This window comes from Filicampus tigris, chromosome 7 (genome assembly GCF_054856515.1).
Source record: "Filicampus tigris isolate MCC_2025a chromosome 7, RoL_Ftig_1.0, whole genome shotgun sequence".
NCBI classification, from domain to species: Eukaryota; Metazoa; Chordata; class Actinopteri; order Syngnathiformes; family Syngnathidae; genus Filicampus; species Filicampus tigris.
In genome coordinates, this window is record NC_141223.1 from 3,923,650 (window position 1) to 3,940,505 (window position 16,856).

A 16,856-nucleotide genomic window follows, 5' to 3' on the forward strand; every position below is an offset into this window, starting at 1 on the left:
TTTTGAATTTTTCATGTTTTTTACAAACCGCCAAAATTCAATTCAAAATTCAAAAAGAAACCTAATGATGATTCAATATGTGTTTTCCACGACCCGAGTCGCGTTTTCCACGAAAACGGGGGGAAATGAGGAAGAAAAAAACCCCAAGACAAACTGGGTAAAAAAAAAAAAAATTAAAAAATAGAAAGAAATCTGTGCCTATGCAAAGGGTGTCGACTGTAGTTTTAAGTTAATAGTAATATCATATTACCAATCACCCCTACATAGCAGACATGTCTTAGTTGTGCTTACACTGCAGGGTCTTGTACTGCCCTATATTACGACTTGAGTAAGCCTAATATTTTTTGTGTGGATTTGGACTGATATGTAGGTCAAACATAGTACCTCAATGATATTAAAGTATTGAGTGAGTTCATTTTTGGGGGAAAAAATGTACAAAATGAGTTCTCGCACTTAATATTGCTTTCTTGTTCAACAGTTTTGTGCCATCCTTTGAATGGTATTTTTTATGCAAGAAAGCCCTTTGTACTGGGAAAAACAATAGTGTGTGGTTATTTTGTTGTATTATTATGTTATTTTGTACTTCCTCAACATTGAATCCATGAGAAACATAACACAATTGCATCAAAGTTGAATGAGATACAGTGTTGGCCCAAAGTGAGATTTCAACAATATACAAAGACACAAAATTTTAATTTGAACTTTTGAGCCACGTAAAAAATGTGACTTGTGTTCTGCTCACAACAACAACAACAACAACAAAAAAACAACCTTGCAAGAAAAACACAGATTGTAGCATCTGAGAAATTGTGAGTCACTTCAGGGGAATTTGCCACTTATCATATTTCACAACTCTGAAAACCGTGTCCTTGTCCAGTCTAAAATCATCACCAGGTTATTTGATTTCCAAGCAGCAACGTTCTCTGCGATCAAAAGGCCTTTTTGCCAAGGCGCCATGCTGAAGTCGAAGGTAATGACTGGCAGCACGCTCAGCCTTGTGGTTGCTATGAGTGCATGTGAAGCTGCTTATCACCACAGATGGCATGTGACAAGTCACAGGCAAATTTGAAGATCAGCACGTGATGAGGACAGGCTTGATTGTAACCACGTGCCGGTGTGTCGTTGTCGTTGCTGCCTTTTACTTACAGTCACTGTGACATTTTTTTATGGGGCAGTGGAGTTGTTTGGTTTTTTTCATGCCTACTGTTTAACCCTTCTGTTAGGTTGCGTGTCAAATGGACCCTTTTGAAAATTTATGAGATTTTGCGGGGGAATAAATTCAATAAAGATATGCTGTCCTCATTGTTCGCTTATATATTTAATAACATTTACCGTACTTTGCAATATTGTCTTTTTAGGATGAGTGGGCAGATCGTTGATCGAGTGGTTAGCACGCCCGCCTGCCTCACAGTTCTGTGGTTCGGTGTTTGAATCTCATCACCCGCTATCCTGTGTTCTGTCTTTTCAAACATTTTTATGAACTAATTGTATTTGTAGCAGTCCATGTGTTTTGTCTACACTTTAAAGAGTTCAACTCCAACCAGGCATAAGCTGGTCCGTTTTAGACAGCATTTGTGGTTCTTAGTCAAGTCTTGACATATTTCATAAGTCTCCATTATAAACTCTCCTGTTGCTGAAATCTCAGCCCAATAACTGCATTATCACCGTTCACAGTGGTGACACTATAACGCAGTTGGGCTCTTAAATTCAGACTCACTCTACAGTTGAACGTCAAGTCATGTGCTCGAAATTGCATCTTCCCTGTGAAATTCCAATTTCACTCTGGAGGACTTCGAATTTAACTGAGAGCATGTGACTACTGTCGACTACAATTACTGTTGTTTTACTAAAGCGTGCACCGTATCATACATGGTGACTTGACAGCAATCCAACAGAGCCAGGTCATGTAAAAAAAATAAAAATAAACCAAGAGGTTTTCCTTGAAACAAAATGCAAGTCATCTGACAGTATGTTTGTTGCTGCTGTTGCAATTGCGATTGTGTAGAGTAGACATTTGAGTGTCATACTCAGCAGTTGGTTTAGTTGAGATTCAAAGCGGAAGTCAATCCAAACATATTTTTTTCAAGAATATGTTCCCAGCACGCCCACTAGTTGAAACACGGCATTCTGATTCATTTTGCGTTTGTGGAATAGAAGTTAAGAAGCAAAATGCGCTCGTTTTTAGCCATCTTTGGGGGCGACCATTTTGTCTTCTGTCGACTGAAAATGACATCACGACTGCTCACAACGACCAATCACGGCTGACCTGTTTTCTGAATCTGAGCCGTGATTGGTCATTGTGAGCAGTTGTGATGTCATTTTCAGTCGACAGAAGAGAGAATGGACGCCCCCGGGGATCGCTAAAAACGTGTGGATTAACACTTATTCCACAAACGCAATATTTATCAGAATGCCCTGTTTCAACTAGTGGTCTTGCATAGAACATATTCTTGAAAAAAATTGTTTGCGTTGACTTCCGCTTTTCATAACAGCATGATGCACAAGATAGCTACAGAAAGTAAAACAGACCACATATCAAACAGAAGAAAATAACTCATTTAAATAATTGCATAATAAATGAAAAATCGGATATAGAGACATCAAGACAAATACATAAAAAATCGGATTCAGTTTGGGGGAATCTGGGTTGTTTCTTGAAAGACAAGGTGTATACCGTACTTAAAGTTTGACACGCGACTTCAGAGTAAACTAGAATTCAAAGCATACCCTGCTTTGAATTCCATTTTACTCCAAAATGTATTTGCCAAAGTCCTGAATGGCTCCCTGTTATAAATAATGCAGTGTTACAAACCCTCTCCGCTTTTAAAACAGCCAACAGCAAGTTAATCCATAAGACGCTTTACGATTCTGACTGTGAGGACTAAAACACATTTGTAAAATAAATATTGCTCCATTGCAGGAAGCGTAATCACATTCATATTTATTATCAGCACCAACCAGCCCAAACATTTTGACATGCACAATCAATCATGCCTTTGCAAAAATAATAACGCTCCATTTGGCCTGACACACTGAGATGTATTGATTGAACAATGTCTTTATTGTGGTTATAGTTTGAATTGCTCTATAACTGCACTCCATCCTACTGAAAGCTCTTTCTAATATGTTGACTCTCTCACATTGCTACATGAGATATCAGTTACACGGTCCATCAATTTCCCATGCTGCTTGTTTTCATCATGGTCACCGGGGAGCTGATGACCGAGCTTCTCATACTATCTCTAAAGTCAGAGCCTGGACACCCCTCATTTCGACCGCTTGTATCCGGGATCTTGTTCTTTCAGTCATGACCCACAGCTTGTGAACATTGATGACGGTAGGAACGTGGAACAAATACGAATAGAATAGGACAAATAAATTATAGTCAGGCAAACCTGTACAAAGTTGACAACTAAATTATTCATATCATATATCTTCTTCTTCTAAAGGAGTTTTATAGCAGTAAGCAAGAAACTGTCAGGTACATTACCGCCACCTACTGTTAAGGAGTGTGAACCAAGAATGCCGCTAACCTATTACCCCAGGAGAGAAAAACATATAACATAAACAACACACAACCCTAACCCTATCTAAAATAAAAATAATAACAACAATATAGGCGTCACGGTGGTCGGCTGGTTAGCACGTCCGCCTCAGAGGTCGTGGGTTCGATCCCGGCCCCGGCGTCCCTGTGTGGAGTTTGCATGTTCTACCCGTGCCTGCGTGGGTTTTCTCCGGGTACTCCCACATTCCAAAAATGTGCATGGGAGGTTAATTGGACACTCTAAATTGCCCCGAGGTGTGATTGTGAGTGCGGATTGTGAGTGCGGATGTTTGTTTGTCTGTGTGTGCCCTGCGATTGGCTGGCAACCAATTCAGGGTGTCCCCCGCCTACTGCCCGAAGACAGCTGGGATAGGCTCCAGCACGCCCCGCGAACCTTGTGAGGATAAGCGGTATTAATAATGGATGGATGGATAATAATAATAATAATAATAATAATAATAATGATACACTCAATGTCTCTAGAATATTGAAATGTATCCTATTTGCGGATGATACCAGCTCTCCTGTGCTGGCAAAAACAGCTTCTGAATACTGTCGAAAGTGAAGTGAACACACTGAAAAATTGGTTTGATGTCAATAAATTATCGCTAAATTTGGAAAGAACCAAGTTTATTGTGTTTGGCACTGAAAATAAAAACAAAGGATGTTAAAATCACTGTACATTCTATTCAAATAGAAAGAGTATATAATACTACATTTCTTGGAATGATCATTGATGCTAAGCTGTGTTGCAAGCCACCTATAGATAACATTAAAACAAAAATGTCGAAAGTTAGAGGTATTCATTGTAAAACCAAGGATGTCCTGTGTAAAAAAAGTATTATATCATCGCTGTCCTGTGAAAAACACTTATGTCATTTTTTGGTCATTTTTCTCATTTTTGATGTGAATGGTGTTTCTGTGTTACAGACATTGCATTAATCCCGGTGTTTTTCACAGGACAACTCTTTCCTCACACGCACGCGCAGTCATTTTGGCCCAAATCAAACGGGTCCTCCGTAGAAAAGAGGAGGAGAGACGCTGACAGTCCACTCACAGCAAAAAGTGTGGTCCTGTTTTGCCCCAGTCAGTCAGCGTGCTGAGTCTGAAGCTAACCAGAGAGTAGACAATCTCTCTCTCTCCCCCGCCCTCCCTCTCTCACTCTCAGTGTCTCTGTCGCTCTCCCTCCTACCGACCGAGGACAGCAAGGCGAAAGCGGAGAGCTCATTCCACCACACAGCAGTCCTCCATGGCTATGTGCAACGGAGACAGCAAGGTCGGTGGAGCCGGTTTGCAGCAGCAGCAGCCGCCGCCGCCGCCGCCGCCGCCGTGTCGCGGTTTCCCCTTCCTTCTCTTTCACTACGGCCTGTGTTGATTCGCGTGGAAAGTTGGAGGAACGTGTTTGTTAACATTAACCACCCCGGGGTGTACGTCGCCCCGTGCCTGTTGCCGCTTGACGTGAACATGTCGCTCCCGGTTGCTAAAGCCGAGGGTCGTCTCTTAACTCAGGTTGACTACACATGGAGATTTAACAACGTTATCCACTAATGTCGCATAGTTTTCTGTAACGCTGGACCCTCACCAAATGAAGTCACCGCGTGGGTTTAGCATAGCAACGCTAACTTAGCTCGGCTTCTACCAGTACGTGCTACCATGCTAAATGCTCACTACTGTTTATTTTGACCGTCCGCTAGGATGCGACACTGGCACAGTTTGTTAGCTTGAGCAGCTAAATTGATCAAATGTTACTTTTGCCATCGGGTAGCTACGAAAAAGCATCGGATCTTTTCTTTGATAGTGACACTCAACGTTTGGCTAGCTAATTTATTTATTTCGACCACTCACTGTAACAAACTTGCGTCTCGTCCGGACAGTTTGCTAACATCGTTTTGTGCTTGATAGAGATAAATACCACCTCATTGACTGTAATATTATTCATCTGGGCACCTCTGTGCAATTTTGCTTTCCTTTAACCTTATTGTTGGTGGTGTTTTTGAGGGGCACTTGACTGGTGTGAGCGAACCAAGCGTAGTATAAACCACGTGAGTTCACGTTTCTTTTCTGTTATTGCTCGTTTTGTCATTTTTCATGATCGAATTGCGTGTCAGCATGTAATTTATTCAGCCAAATGCGTGTGTATCTTTTAAGGTTTATCGTCCGTTATTTGGTAAAAGCGGCGTTTCCCTAAACATTTCTAGCCGGACACTCAAATTAGAAATGGTCGCTCCACTTACAGAAATCCATCAACCATTGTCATAACATTGACGTCAAATCGAGCGTTTTTAAATAACATCATACGTAGCCGCCATTTTGAGTAAATATTAGTACCGCCACACGTATTAGCACTAATCAGTGCTTTAATTTGTCAGAATAATGCTTATTTGTATTTAACTCTGTTTAGGGGGTGAAAGTGGTGAGATGAATTTAACTGCATGCGAAGGAAATACGAACCATGCTAACAAAAATGTGCGGGGCAATTTTTGAGGGAATTTATTTGGTGAATGGGTATCTTTAGCTCAATGATACAAAAGTGGCAGTGAAACACTTGAAGCAATTATGTTGAGAGATTTTAAAATCTTGAATGAATTAATCCGACTACAAATTTAGATGATTTATTCCCATTCTCAATAAATACCCAAATGAATTGCATCATGTGGTCCTCCTGATAAGATGAATAGTTTCAGCACGTTTACTAAGACCTTGTCAGTCACATGCCATTGATAAGGACAAGCTTAACTAAGTCAAATTGCTCTGGTAAGGGTAAAAAGTAGAAATGGATCTCAGTTAAGTCAAGAAGTGAGTTGCCAATAATTAAGACTTGTATTTCATGGACAAACATGTGACCTTGTGACTGTGACTCTGGGCTTCAGATTGGCAGCGTGGAGCAGAATGGGTCATATGAGGGAGCCGTGGCCATCCTGGATGCTGGTGCCCAGTATGGCAAGGTCATTGACAGACGTGTGCGAGAGCTGTGTGTGCGCTCAGAGATCCTCCCATTAGAGACACCGGCCTTTGCTATTAGAGAACAAGGTTACAGGTGAATATATGAAGCATTTTACTTAATTTTCCACACTGGATTACGTCTGCCTATCAATCTATCACTTTAATGTGGTGGGATTTCATTGTACAGTGGAGCGTCTAAGATTTTGAATTGTCCCCTATTATAATGAATAAATAACTTATAGGGTCAAACTGTTGCCTTTACTCAAACCTTTATTCCTCAGGCAACGTTTTGAACAGCATTCAACAACAGACAAGTGCAAAAATAAATGAACCATAATGAAATATTGTCTACTGTTTTTAATTTGATCGCAAATCTGCTTATTTCACACAGCCTTGAGTGTGTTTACTTCTCATGTTTTTCTTGTCTTGTTGAGGCTGGTTCATTTTTTGGAGTAAATCATTAAAAAAACAAAGCCACAGCAACTTCGGGGGTTCCACTGTAATTCTGTTTTTCTGCCATTCATATTTGTACTAATGTGCTTTTTCTTTCAGGGCAATCATCATTTCAGGGGGCCCTGCTTCTGTGTATGCAGAGGATGCACCATGGTTTGACCCCACTATATTCACTATAGGAAAACCTGTCCTGGGGATTTGCTATGGAATGCAGGTACATGCTGTACAAGTCTTTTGTTAGGCTATTATATGATTTCTGATCCCCTTTTCCTAGAAGGCAGTGGTTTGAAAAACTTTTTGCACCGCGTATCATCTAAAATATTATTAGGTCTCCAGGTATCACTATCACGACCAACATTAACGAGTTTGAACTTTAAAGCTGCGCTTAAAAAGAAATGAAAAAAGATATGTAAAAGCTGCTCCTTTATATAAGCCGCACTTATCTTTGTTGAAAAATTGGATATTTGCTGCATTCACAGAACGATCTGGAACTGTAAATGTATGGATTTACAGTTTTGGCTTTGATGGATTTACACCTATTACGCCGTTGCGAACCGCCTGGCATGGTCCCCCCCCCCCTCCTTATATACAGCAAATTTAACTTTAAAAATGCTAAATGAAGAATAAATACCAAGCTGCAGGCTGTGAGAGGAACGTGAGCTTCAACCGCGGCAGTTGACGATGGAGCGTTCGCTATTAACTACGTTAAAGTTGTCCTGTTTATCATAATATTGACTTACCTTAACTAGAATGCCGTAGTGCATTTTAGTCAAAGGTAATACTTTTTGAAAACCTGCAATGCACCGAGCCGGCTAGCGCCCCTAGTGGTGGAGGAAAAAAATCCACGGAATAGGCCTCATGGTTCAACACCTAGGAAACAAATAGTGGCTTATAGTCCGGAAAATACCCTAAGCATTTCTTAAAGATTAAATGCAAATGTATTGGACTTAAATGTTTGATATAACTGAAATGTACTCAGGTAGTGATTCTTTGGAATACCACCAGAGGGAACCTGCAGAGCACTAGTTGTAAAACGGCACACAGAGAATCGCTGTCCGAAGGCATTTATTTATCCAAGGAATGAGATGTTCTATATATTCACTCTGAGTAGCTTCCACTTGGCCATGATTTCCTGGCTGCTACTCTCCTCTCATGGCCCAGCTGGGATTTCATCATCTTGTTTCAAGGGCACATTGAGACTAACTGAGGGAGATAAAAGCATCATTCGCTTTCTTTTCACAGGCAGCTTGTGGGTCTAAAGTGTTCTCAAGCATCTTTCTCCCGACTGCATGCTGCTGCCGCGTCAAACTAAAATGACGTCTGAACATTTTCATCTGCTCCATTTCTAGATGATGAATAAAGTTTTTGGTGGCACGGTTCACAAAAAATGTGTAAGGGAAGATGGGGTATTCAGTATTGGAGTGGACAACACCTGCTCACTCTTCCGGTCAGTTTCCCTACATTTTTCCTTTTTAACTTATTTTATGAACACGTTTCGTCAACCAGCTCGTTCAGGAGGCGCTGCTTTAGACGGGACGCTTTCCCGTTAAAAGCCGACATTGCGACCTCTTTGTGTTTATCTAATCAGAGGCCTTCAGAAGGACGAGGTGGTTCTGCTGACCCATGGAGACAGTGTGGATAAAGTGGCTGATGGCTTTAAAGTGGTGGCCCAATCGGGAAACATCATTGCTGGTGAGTGTCAAATGCTTACTTTGTCCAAATGTGATCTCATTTTCACCAATGCTCCTCGTTTCAATTGACAAAAGACAGTGTTGCAATCAAGAAAGGGCACATATTACGTTGTAGCGCTTTGTCAAATACGCTAGGACAGGCTTTGGAAAGGGTTCCGCTAACAGCCTCTGCATTTACCAGGTATTGCCAATGAGCAGAAGAAGCTGTACGGAACTCAGTTCCACCCCGAGGTGGACTTGACGGAGCGTGGCATGGAGATGCTTCGCAACTTCCTCTTTGAGATTGCAGGATGCACGAGTAACTTCACTGTCCAGAACCGCCAGCAGGCCTGCATCAGTAGCATCACAGAAAAAGTCGGCAAGTCCAAAGTGTTGGTGAGTAACGTTGTTGCAAGTCATGGGTTGTTTCAATGCGATTTTCTGTTGAGAAATTGGTTTAAAAAAAAAAAAAAAAAAAAAAAGAAAAGAGGGAAAAATCCATCCAAAGCTGGGAAGGTGCGCACGTGCGTGCGTGTGCGCGGGCTAGCCACTTGGGAAGTAGTGACCGCATCAGTCGAGGCAATTAAACACTCAAATGAAACAGTTTTGTCTGAAAAGCGCCCGTCGACTTCCTAAGTGCTTTTATAAACTAGGCTTCATCTCAAGGGAATGTGAAGGAGATGAGAGTGGCTCATAACGTTTTATTTAAAGGGTACCCTCTCCATTCAGACTATTATGTCGTCGCAGATTCCGGCAGCTTCATAAATGTACAAAGTAATATTAAGTTCACTGATTATTATGTCGCATACATTTTTTTTGTAGCATTTTTCAGTCCAAATACTACAGGGGAAGCAAAGTGTCGTTCCAACTTCACCGCTTTTGATGTAAACAACAATGGTGACCTACGGATTGTTACAGCTATCAATTTGTGTGTTATATTTCAGTACATCCAAAGTTTTTTTTTTTTTTGCGGGGATTGTTTGGAACACTGGGAAAAAAAGTCTGTTGGGTTTACATTAAAAAAAAAAAAAAAAAAAGCATGGAAAAAAACACGTTTCACCAACAGGAATATTGTGCAAAATAAAATCATGTTCTGCTTCCCAGTCGTGACTTTGTTTCTGATGATGGTTTCAGGTGCTTTTGAGCGGTGGCGTCGACTCAACGGTGTGCACGGCCCTCCTCAACAAAGCTTTGAACCAGGACCAAGTGATTGCCGTTCACATCGACAATGGCTTCATGAGGAAGCGAGAGAGCCAGAGCGTCGAGGAGGCCCTCACCAAATTAGGCATCAAGCTCAAAGGTGGGTGTGGTCGGAATGACGGAATGTGTTTGCTGTTAAGCCTCGTATGCCGAAACGATACTGCGTGGTCTTTGCCTAGCCAAATACTATTTTTCGGTTTTCCGCTTTTCGCTCTGCCGAAATGTTCAGTGGTGAATGCCTCGCACACTTTCTACAACGGGACCACGACGCTTCCCATCTCGGAGGAGGACCGGACCCCCCGGAAACGGATCAGTAAGACCTTGAATATGACCACCAACCCCGAAGAGAAAAGGAAAATAATTGGGGATACATTCGTCAAGGTAGGGACACGTCTTGCAACCGAGTCTATTTTGCGTTCACTTTGCTCTGAGTTGCGCAATCACGCGCACGCCGGCTTTGTCTTCGCCGCCTTGCTTTTACTTTGATTTGATTTGATACCTCGACGACGCTTTGTGGATTGTGTCGTTTTGCAGGTGGCAAACGAGGTGATAGGAGAGATGAATCTAAAACCGGAGGAGGTTCTCTTAGCTCAGGGTACCCTGAGACCCGATCTCATCGAAAGCGCCTCTCATCTTGCCAGCGGCAAGGCAGAGGTCATCAAAACACACCACAATGACACCGAGCTTATCCGCAAACTCAGAGATGAGGTACTTCAGAGGCAGACGTTACGCATCCACAATTCTTTGCACGCGGACGTACTTTTGCAGGGGAAAGTGACGCATGGGGCGGCCATTACAGCGGAGACTTTGCCAATTCATAATCGGTGCTCTGTTGACCCTTGCGAACCTAAAAGCGTGTTTGTTTTTGTTAAAATGCCGACTTTGCTGGTTTGTGATGCTCCAGGGAAAAGTTATCGAACCGCTGAAAGATTTCCATAAAGATGAGGTTCGAGCGCTCGGGAGAGAATTGGGCCTGCCAGAGGAGATAGTTTCCCGACATCCGTTCCCTGGCAAGTACATAAACACACACAGACACACGTATTGTATGATTTGACTGGTTTTACAAATATGTACGCAATGAAACAGTATACCCGCATTAATTCATTTTTTTCCCCTTTTGATTCATATTTGTGGCCGACAAGTGTTTTTCATTAGGGATGGACTGATTATCGGCGCCGATTTCAGTATTTTGACAAATATCAGCATTGGCCTTTTGTAAAAATCTGATGGCCGATAATAAATCAATTTAAAACGGTTTTAACTTCAAGGATCTATTTATTTAAATATTCGGTGAACTCTATAAGAGATTCTACTGACATTGGGAACACTGTGCACCTTTTATTTGAAGTCAATACAATATCTCTTTTTGTTAGAATTTTACAACAAAGATGGCCACATCAGCAGACATTTATAATGTCTTTTTAGAAGAAAAAAAAAATCAACGTTATGCAAATCTGAAAAATTCAAAGTTTTTTACTTTTTTTTTATTTTGACACCAATATTTTCCTTTGGAGTGAAAATGAATATCGGCCCCTGATATCGGTCATCGGCCTCCTTGACTACTAAAAATCAGTATCGGCCTTGGAACAAAAAAAAAAAAAAAACACATCGGCCTATCTCTATTTTTCAGGCAAATATTTACAATAATGACGACTTAATGCCCTGTGCAGGAGATTTGCACGAACAAACCAGTCATAATACGACTGTCTGATATGTCAGCTTTTCTGGTTTACTTGCCAGGCTATCTCATTCTTTCCTTCACGCAGGTCCTGGCCTGTCCATCAGAGTTATTTGCGCAGAGGAGCCATACATCTGCAAAGACTTTGCCGAAACCAACAACATCCTCAAAATTGTCACAGACTTTTCTGCTAGCGTCAAAAAGGTCCGTTTTGCTCCACTACCTTTTTTTTTTTCCCCTCCCCGCCGTCACCGAACAACAATAAAACGGCAAGAACGGGAAACGTTTGCCTCCTGGAAATCCCCCGCGTCCGCTGTCCAGCCCTGCGATGGTTTTCAGGGATCTTCTGTCTCTCTCATCTGCAGCCACATGCCTTGCTGCAGAGAGTCAAGTCGTGCATATCGGACGAGGAGGAAGAGAAACTCATGCAGATCACCAGCCTTCATTCACTTAATGCCTTCCTGCTGCCCATCAAAACTGTTGGCGTCCAGGTGATCACTTTGTCCTTTCTTTTGTCACATCCAGATGCCCCGTGGTTACGTTTGGACTTGCCCAGGCGGTAGACATAAACCCCTCCTCCACGCACGCACAGTTCCTGTCATGTTTATACATTCGGCCCCCCTCCCTCCACCCGGAGGACTTGGGAGACGTGTGGTTCACGTGACGTATATCGGGTATAAACGTTACAACTTGGTCAAAACTTGATTATCCCGTTCTCAAAAACGACTCGGCATCGCTGAAAGAACCATTCCCTGGTCTGCCGTTTTTTTTTTTTTTTGGGAGGCCAAGTTTTCCCTTTTATTTCCTGTTTTCTCACTCAAGTTTTAATTTTAGCCTAAACCTCAAAAGTGTGGTGGAGACAGTAGACAAACATTGTAAAGTTGAACTCCTCCACCTCTTTTCGCGCACACACGCCAAGGGGTGATTTTTTTTTTTTCCCCCTCCCCTTTCATTTTTAGGTCGAGATTTTCGTTTTGTTTCTTCTTGTTTACCCACTAAATAAAAGATTTTCTCATCCAGGGAGATTGCCGCTCCTACAGTTATGTGTGTGGCATCACAAGCAAAGAATCACCTCACTGGGAATCTCTCATGTTCCTGGCCAGACTCATCCCTCGCATGTGCCATAGCATCAATAGGTAACACACAAAGCTAATGTATAGATTTCTTATCCGGTTAGCGTTTTGTGATTAAGTGGAGCATTCTTGCCCAAATTGTTTTTTAAAAATTTTTTTAAATTCATTTCAGAGTCGTCTATGTATTTGGGTCCCATGTGAAGGAGCCACCGATAGACATCACTCCGACTTTCCTGACCACGGGCGTTCTAGGCACCCTCAGACAGGCTGACTTTGTCGCTCACTCTATCCTCAGAGAGTCTGGTGAGTGTCTGTGGTTCAAATAGACGTTATAGTGCGGGGGGAAATATTATATCACATACTGTACTTGAAAAGGAGGCAGTCAAGAGACGAGGGCTGGCAAATTGGTCAAATTTGAATCGGGATCTGGATTTTTGGCTTCTCGCGATTTATTAAAAACATCCCGATGGATGGAAAGTGCTGAGCGAAAAAAGTGAATGAATCGCCATGGAGGTTGGTGGTAGGTGTGAGTAGTTGAATAGTACGTAGTTGAATAAATGCAAAGTTTTCAAATCAGTGAATAGTTGTTTTTAAGAATTGTGATTTCGGCGTCTCAATCAATCGAAAATAATCAGGATTATTCTTTTTTTCGTAAATCGGCGAGCATGTGAAGTGCCTACCTGAAGAATGCGTGACACATAGGTTGGCCTTTAAGGAGCCGCGTAACTTGACTTGCTACATATTTGCGCCCGCGAGGGGAATGTCTCACGGCTACACAGGCAAACACGCAACCTGAGAAAATGTTCCGCTCATATTCGGGCTTGTCATTTTACATAACGGCTGCCCCGGCAAGGATTTCACACAGTATTTGTTTAGGAACAAGGAAACTGTTATTTTTATACATGCTATACTATTTCAAGAATGAAATCGGAGGCTGCAAAACTGAACATGATGATGCGTAAGTCGCTTATCAGAGACGATTCCGATATTTTTTGGAGGGGATTGTATGTTTCCTGCCCTAACTGTGAAACCGTTACTACTTCTCCTTTTAGGATACTCTGGAAAGATCAGCCAGATGCCGATCATCCTGACCCCCCTGCACTTTGATCGGGACCCACTGCAAAAGCAGCCGTCCTGCCGCCGCTCCGTCGTGGTCCGCACGTTTATCACCAGCGACTTCATGACTGGCATCCCTGCCACGCCGGGAAACCAAATCCCAGAGGAGGTACGGCAAGGTTCAGGGTTCCAAACGAGGCGGAAATTAGCATAGATGTTACGGTAAATAGCAGCGGTCGGGAGGTTTAGATTTGGCCGCGTGCATGGAGCGGCAACATATGACGCAGTTATTGTCGGGGACACCGACCGGCATGTGTTTTACTTTTAACACGTTAATGTTACTAGCGCAGGCTATTTGAAATGCATATCTGGTGTCACAGCAACATCATTTCCCCTCCCAGGTGGTGCTAAAGATGGTCAACGAGATCAGAAAGATCCCAGGCATCTCCAGAGTCATGTACGACCTGACCTCCAAGCCACCTGGCACCACAGAGTGGGAGTAAAAAAAACAAAAAACAACAACAAAAAAAACATAACATGGCAGTGGTAGGAGACAGATACATGCACGCGCACACACACACACACACACACACACATGCAGTGCACAAAAGTTATCAGAAGGCTGGTGAACTCGTCCCAAGCTTTCATCTCCTCCGTGCAGCCCTTTTTTCGTCAACATTCCCATGAGCGACAGACCAGGCTGTCATCGCCGCCCCTTATCCCCTTGTCTTAATCATTTTGGCGATAGGGATCGATTATAGATAATCTTTTTCTTTTTTTTTTTTTCCTTCAAAAATCGGTTTAAAAAGCAAAAGGTTCCCCTCCGTTGTGAGTCAAGCATCACAATGAGAGCGACAAGATACTGTGAACATTTTAGACTGTTCTTGTGGTGCATTGCGGGCTCAACTCGGAATACTCATGTTGTGAGAAGAGCAGGAAGAGGGTTTGTTCATCCACCCGCCCCGCCCCGCCCCATTTGTCAAAGTTGCGTGTAACTGTAGTGGGTCTGAATATGATCAGCCGCTTATTTTCACCTTCTACCTGTATACTGTGCTATGAGGACGGTTGCCTGTCTGAAGTGGAGTTGAATAGACAACCTTCCGTGTGTGACCATTTGACATTAACCCTTAACATTTTGTAAGCGCTCTGTTTTGCCAAAAGTAGATGCTGTTGTCTTTGGCGCCTCCTGGTGGTCATAAAGGACAACTGTTATCCTGACTATCACGGCTCGTGTGAAGCTGTGCAGGAGGCCAAACTCGTGGGTAACTTTATACGTGCCTGTTTTTTTTTTTTGGGTTGTTTTTGTTTTGTTTTTTTCTTCTCTAATGTGACCAGTTCTGATATTTCCAAAATAGAGTATAACACTTTCTCACTATGCTGCAATACGTATGCTTTTTAAACAATAATTACAGAACTAGTACATAATCATTTGTAAATTGTGGTTGTCTTTTGTTGCTGCTCTTGTTGTTGAGCAAGAGTGCGTCTTTGCACATTTGTTCCTTTTTTTTGAACGTAAAGCCTTCAAGCTTTATCAAGAGAAACCTAGTCATTGGGAGGTGCGGCCATATTAAATGCTTCACTGCGTCGTGTGTTACCTGCTCCATTTTAAACGTAACGTTTTTCTATTCTAAATTGACGACAGTACTTAAATCACGCCATCTAAACGTCACACGTGGCTCAGGTTTAACTGAGTTGAAACAAAAACACATGGTCAGGCTTTTAATGTTACCCTAAAGCAAATGGTTTGACAACATTTGAAGGTTTTTTTTTTGTTTTTTTTCTGTCTCTCATCTGCCTTTTAATGTATATTTTTTTTTGCCATATGCTTTCATGGAAAAAAAAAAAAAAAGTGGCTTGATATCTTAAACATCATTTTGTAGTTGAATTAAATTGCAATATCCACATGATTAAGTTATGCAATTGTATGTCTGGGGGTTATGTTTTGATGTCATTTTGCTCATTCTTTCTTAGTAATGTGCCTCAAACAAAGTCACTGCATGCAGGTTCAACAATAATGAAATTTATACAAAAACTGAGCTTTAATAAAGATCTCCATGTTGAAACCTCATCTCAGCCACCTCTTCTGTACCGACAGTATACGGCACCACATAACTGTGGATATAGCCTGGTCTAATATTTGATGAGTTATTTTTGCTTTTTCAGCTGGAAGTGACACTTAAAAAAAAAAAAAGTCAACAGAAAATAACAAACAAACAAAAAAAAAAAGATTTTAGAATGTGGTCAAGGTAATCGCTAGTCATAAATTAATGTGTGGCATTTTCTGTATTTTTTTTTTTTTTCCACAATGTCAATAAATTGAGGTCTGAGGGACGTGTTTGTGTGGGTGGGGGTAACAGGTGTGTCTTTTTCCCCGCTGACCGAGCAACAAGAGCAGACACGTTGTGTCAGCCACCACAACACGCCATCAAACTCAGGGGACACTGGCTGATTTTGGAACAGTATCTTGGCTATGTGTAGAGACTTCATGTTACCGCATGCGGCCAATTAACTTCTCACATGCAGCCTTGCGTGCGGCTCACTTGAGTGTACTGATGTGTCTCTCCCTGCTTGAGTGGCTAAGAAATAAAGTTAGGTAAACGCAAGACTGTATGGCTGGTTGTCTGTCTATATGGTAAAATGTCACGGTTGGCGTTAGCTTTTTGTGCAATCAGTTTTCATGAATTAAAGTTCTTTTAGGAATTACGGCCATTTTATGTACTATACCCCCAATTACAACAGGGGACTTAAATGCTGGAGCGGGCCACAATTTTTAGATTAAAAAAAAAAAAAAAAGTTTTGAAATATGAACAAAATATCTCCTCTTAGGATATTTTAATTATTGATAAACATTTTTCAATGCATGTATACCTAACCCAACATCAAAGGCTTTGAAACAAAAAACAAATTAAGCGCATACTGTATTTTTTTTCCCCAGTAAAAAGGGTTCTCGCATAAATACTGTAATTCAAGGATGGCACAAAACTGCTGAACAAGAGGCCCATTTTAACAAAGTACAAGATCGTTTTGTGCATTTTGTAGATTCACACATGAAGAGATTTTTTACTTTTTTTTTTTTTTTTTTTTTCTTTCAGTATTTTTTTTCATATTTTGGATTTTTCCCTTTTTTTCTGGATTTTTTTTTGGTGGCAAAACGTATATTTAATGTCCATCAGAGTTTTTGGGAGAATTATTTGCCTTTGTTTAAAAAAGAAAAAAACTTAACTATTTATTTTTTTTTT

At 41.6% G+C, this 16,856-nt stretch overlaps 1 protein-coding gene across 1 annotated transcript; it reads left to right on the forward strand.

The window, feature by feature from the left end:
* The first annotated feature begins 4,620 nt into the window (after positions 1-4,620).
* gmps (guanosine monophosphate synthase) lies at positions 4,621-16,220 on the forward strand. Its single transcript, XM_086035508.1, has 16 exons — positions 4,621-4,820; positions 6,415-6,581; positions 7,040-7,154; positions 8,290-8,387; positions 8,529-8,632; positions 8,813-9,006; positions 9,745-9,910; positions 10,040-10,191; positions 10,345-10,518; positions 10,715-10,820; positions 11,577-11,692; positions 11,854-11,979; positions 12,509-12,624; positions 12,734-12,864; positions 13,614-13,786; positions 14,019-16,220. Exons 1-16 carry the CDS (start codon positions 4,794-4,796, stop codon positions 14,118-14,120), a joined length of 2,067 nt encoding a protein of 688 aa, XP_085891634.1. The 5' UTR covers positions 4,621-4,793; the 3' UTR covers positions 14,121-16,220.
* The last annotated feature ends 636 nt before the right edge of the window (positions 16,221-16,856 follow it).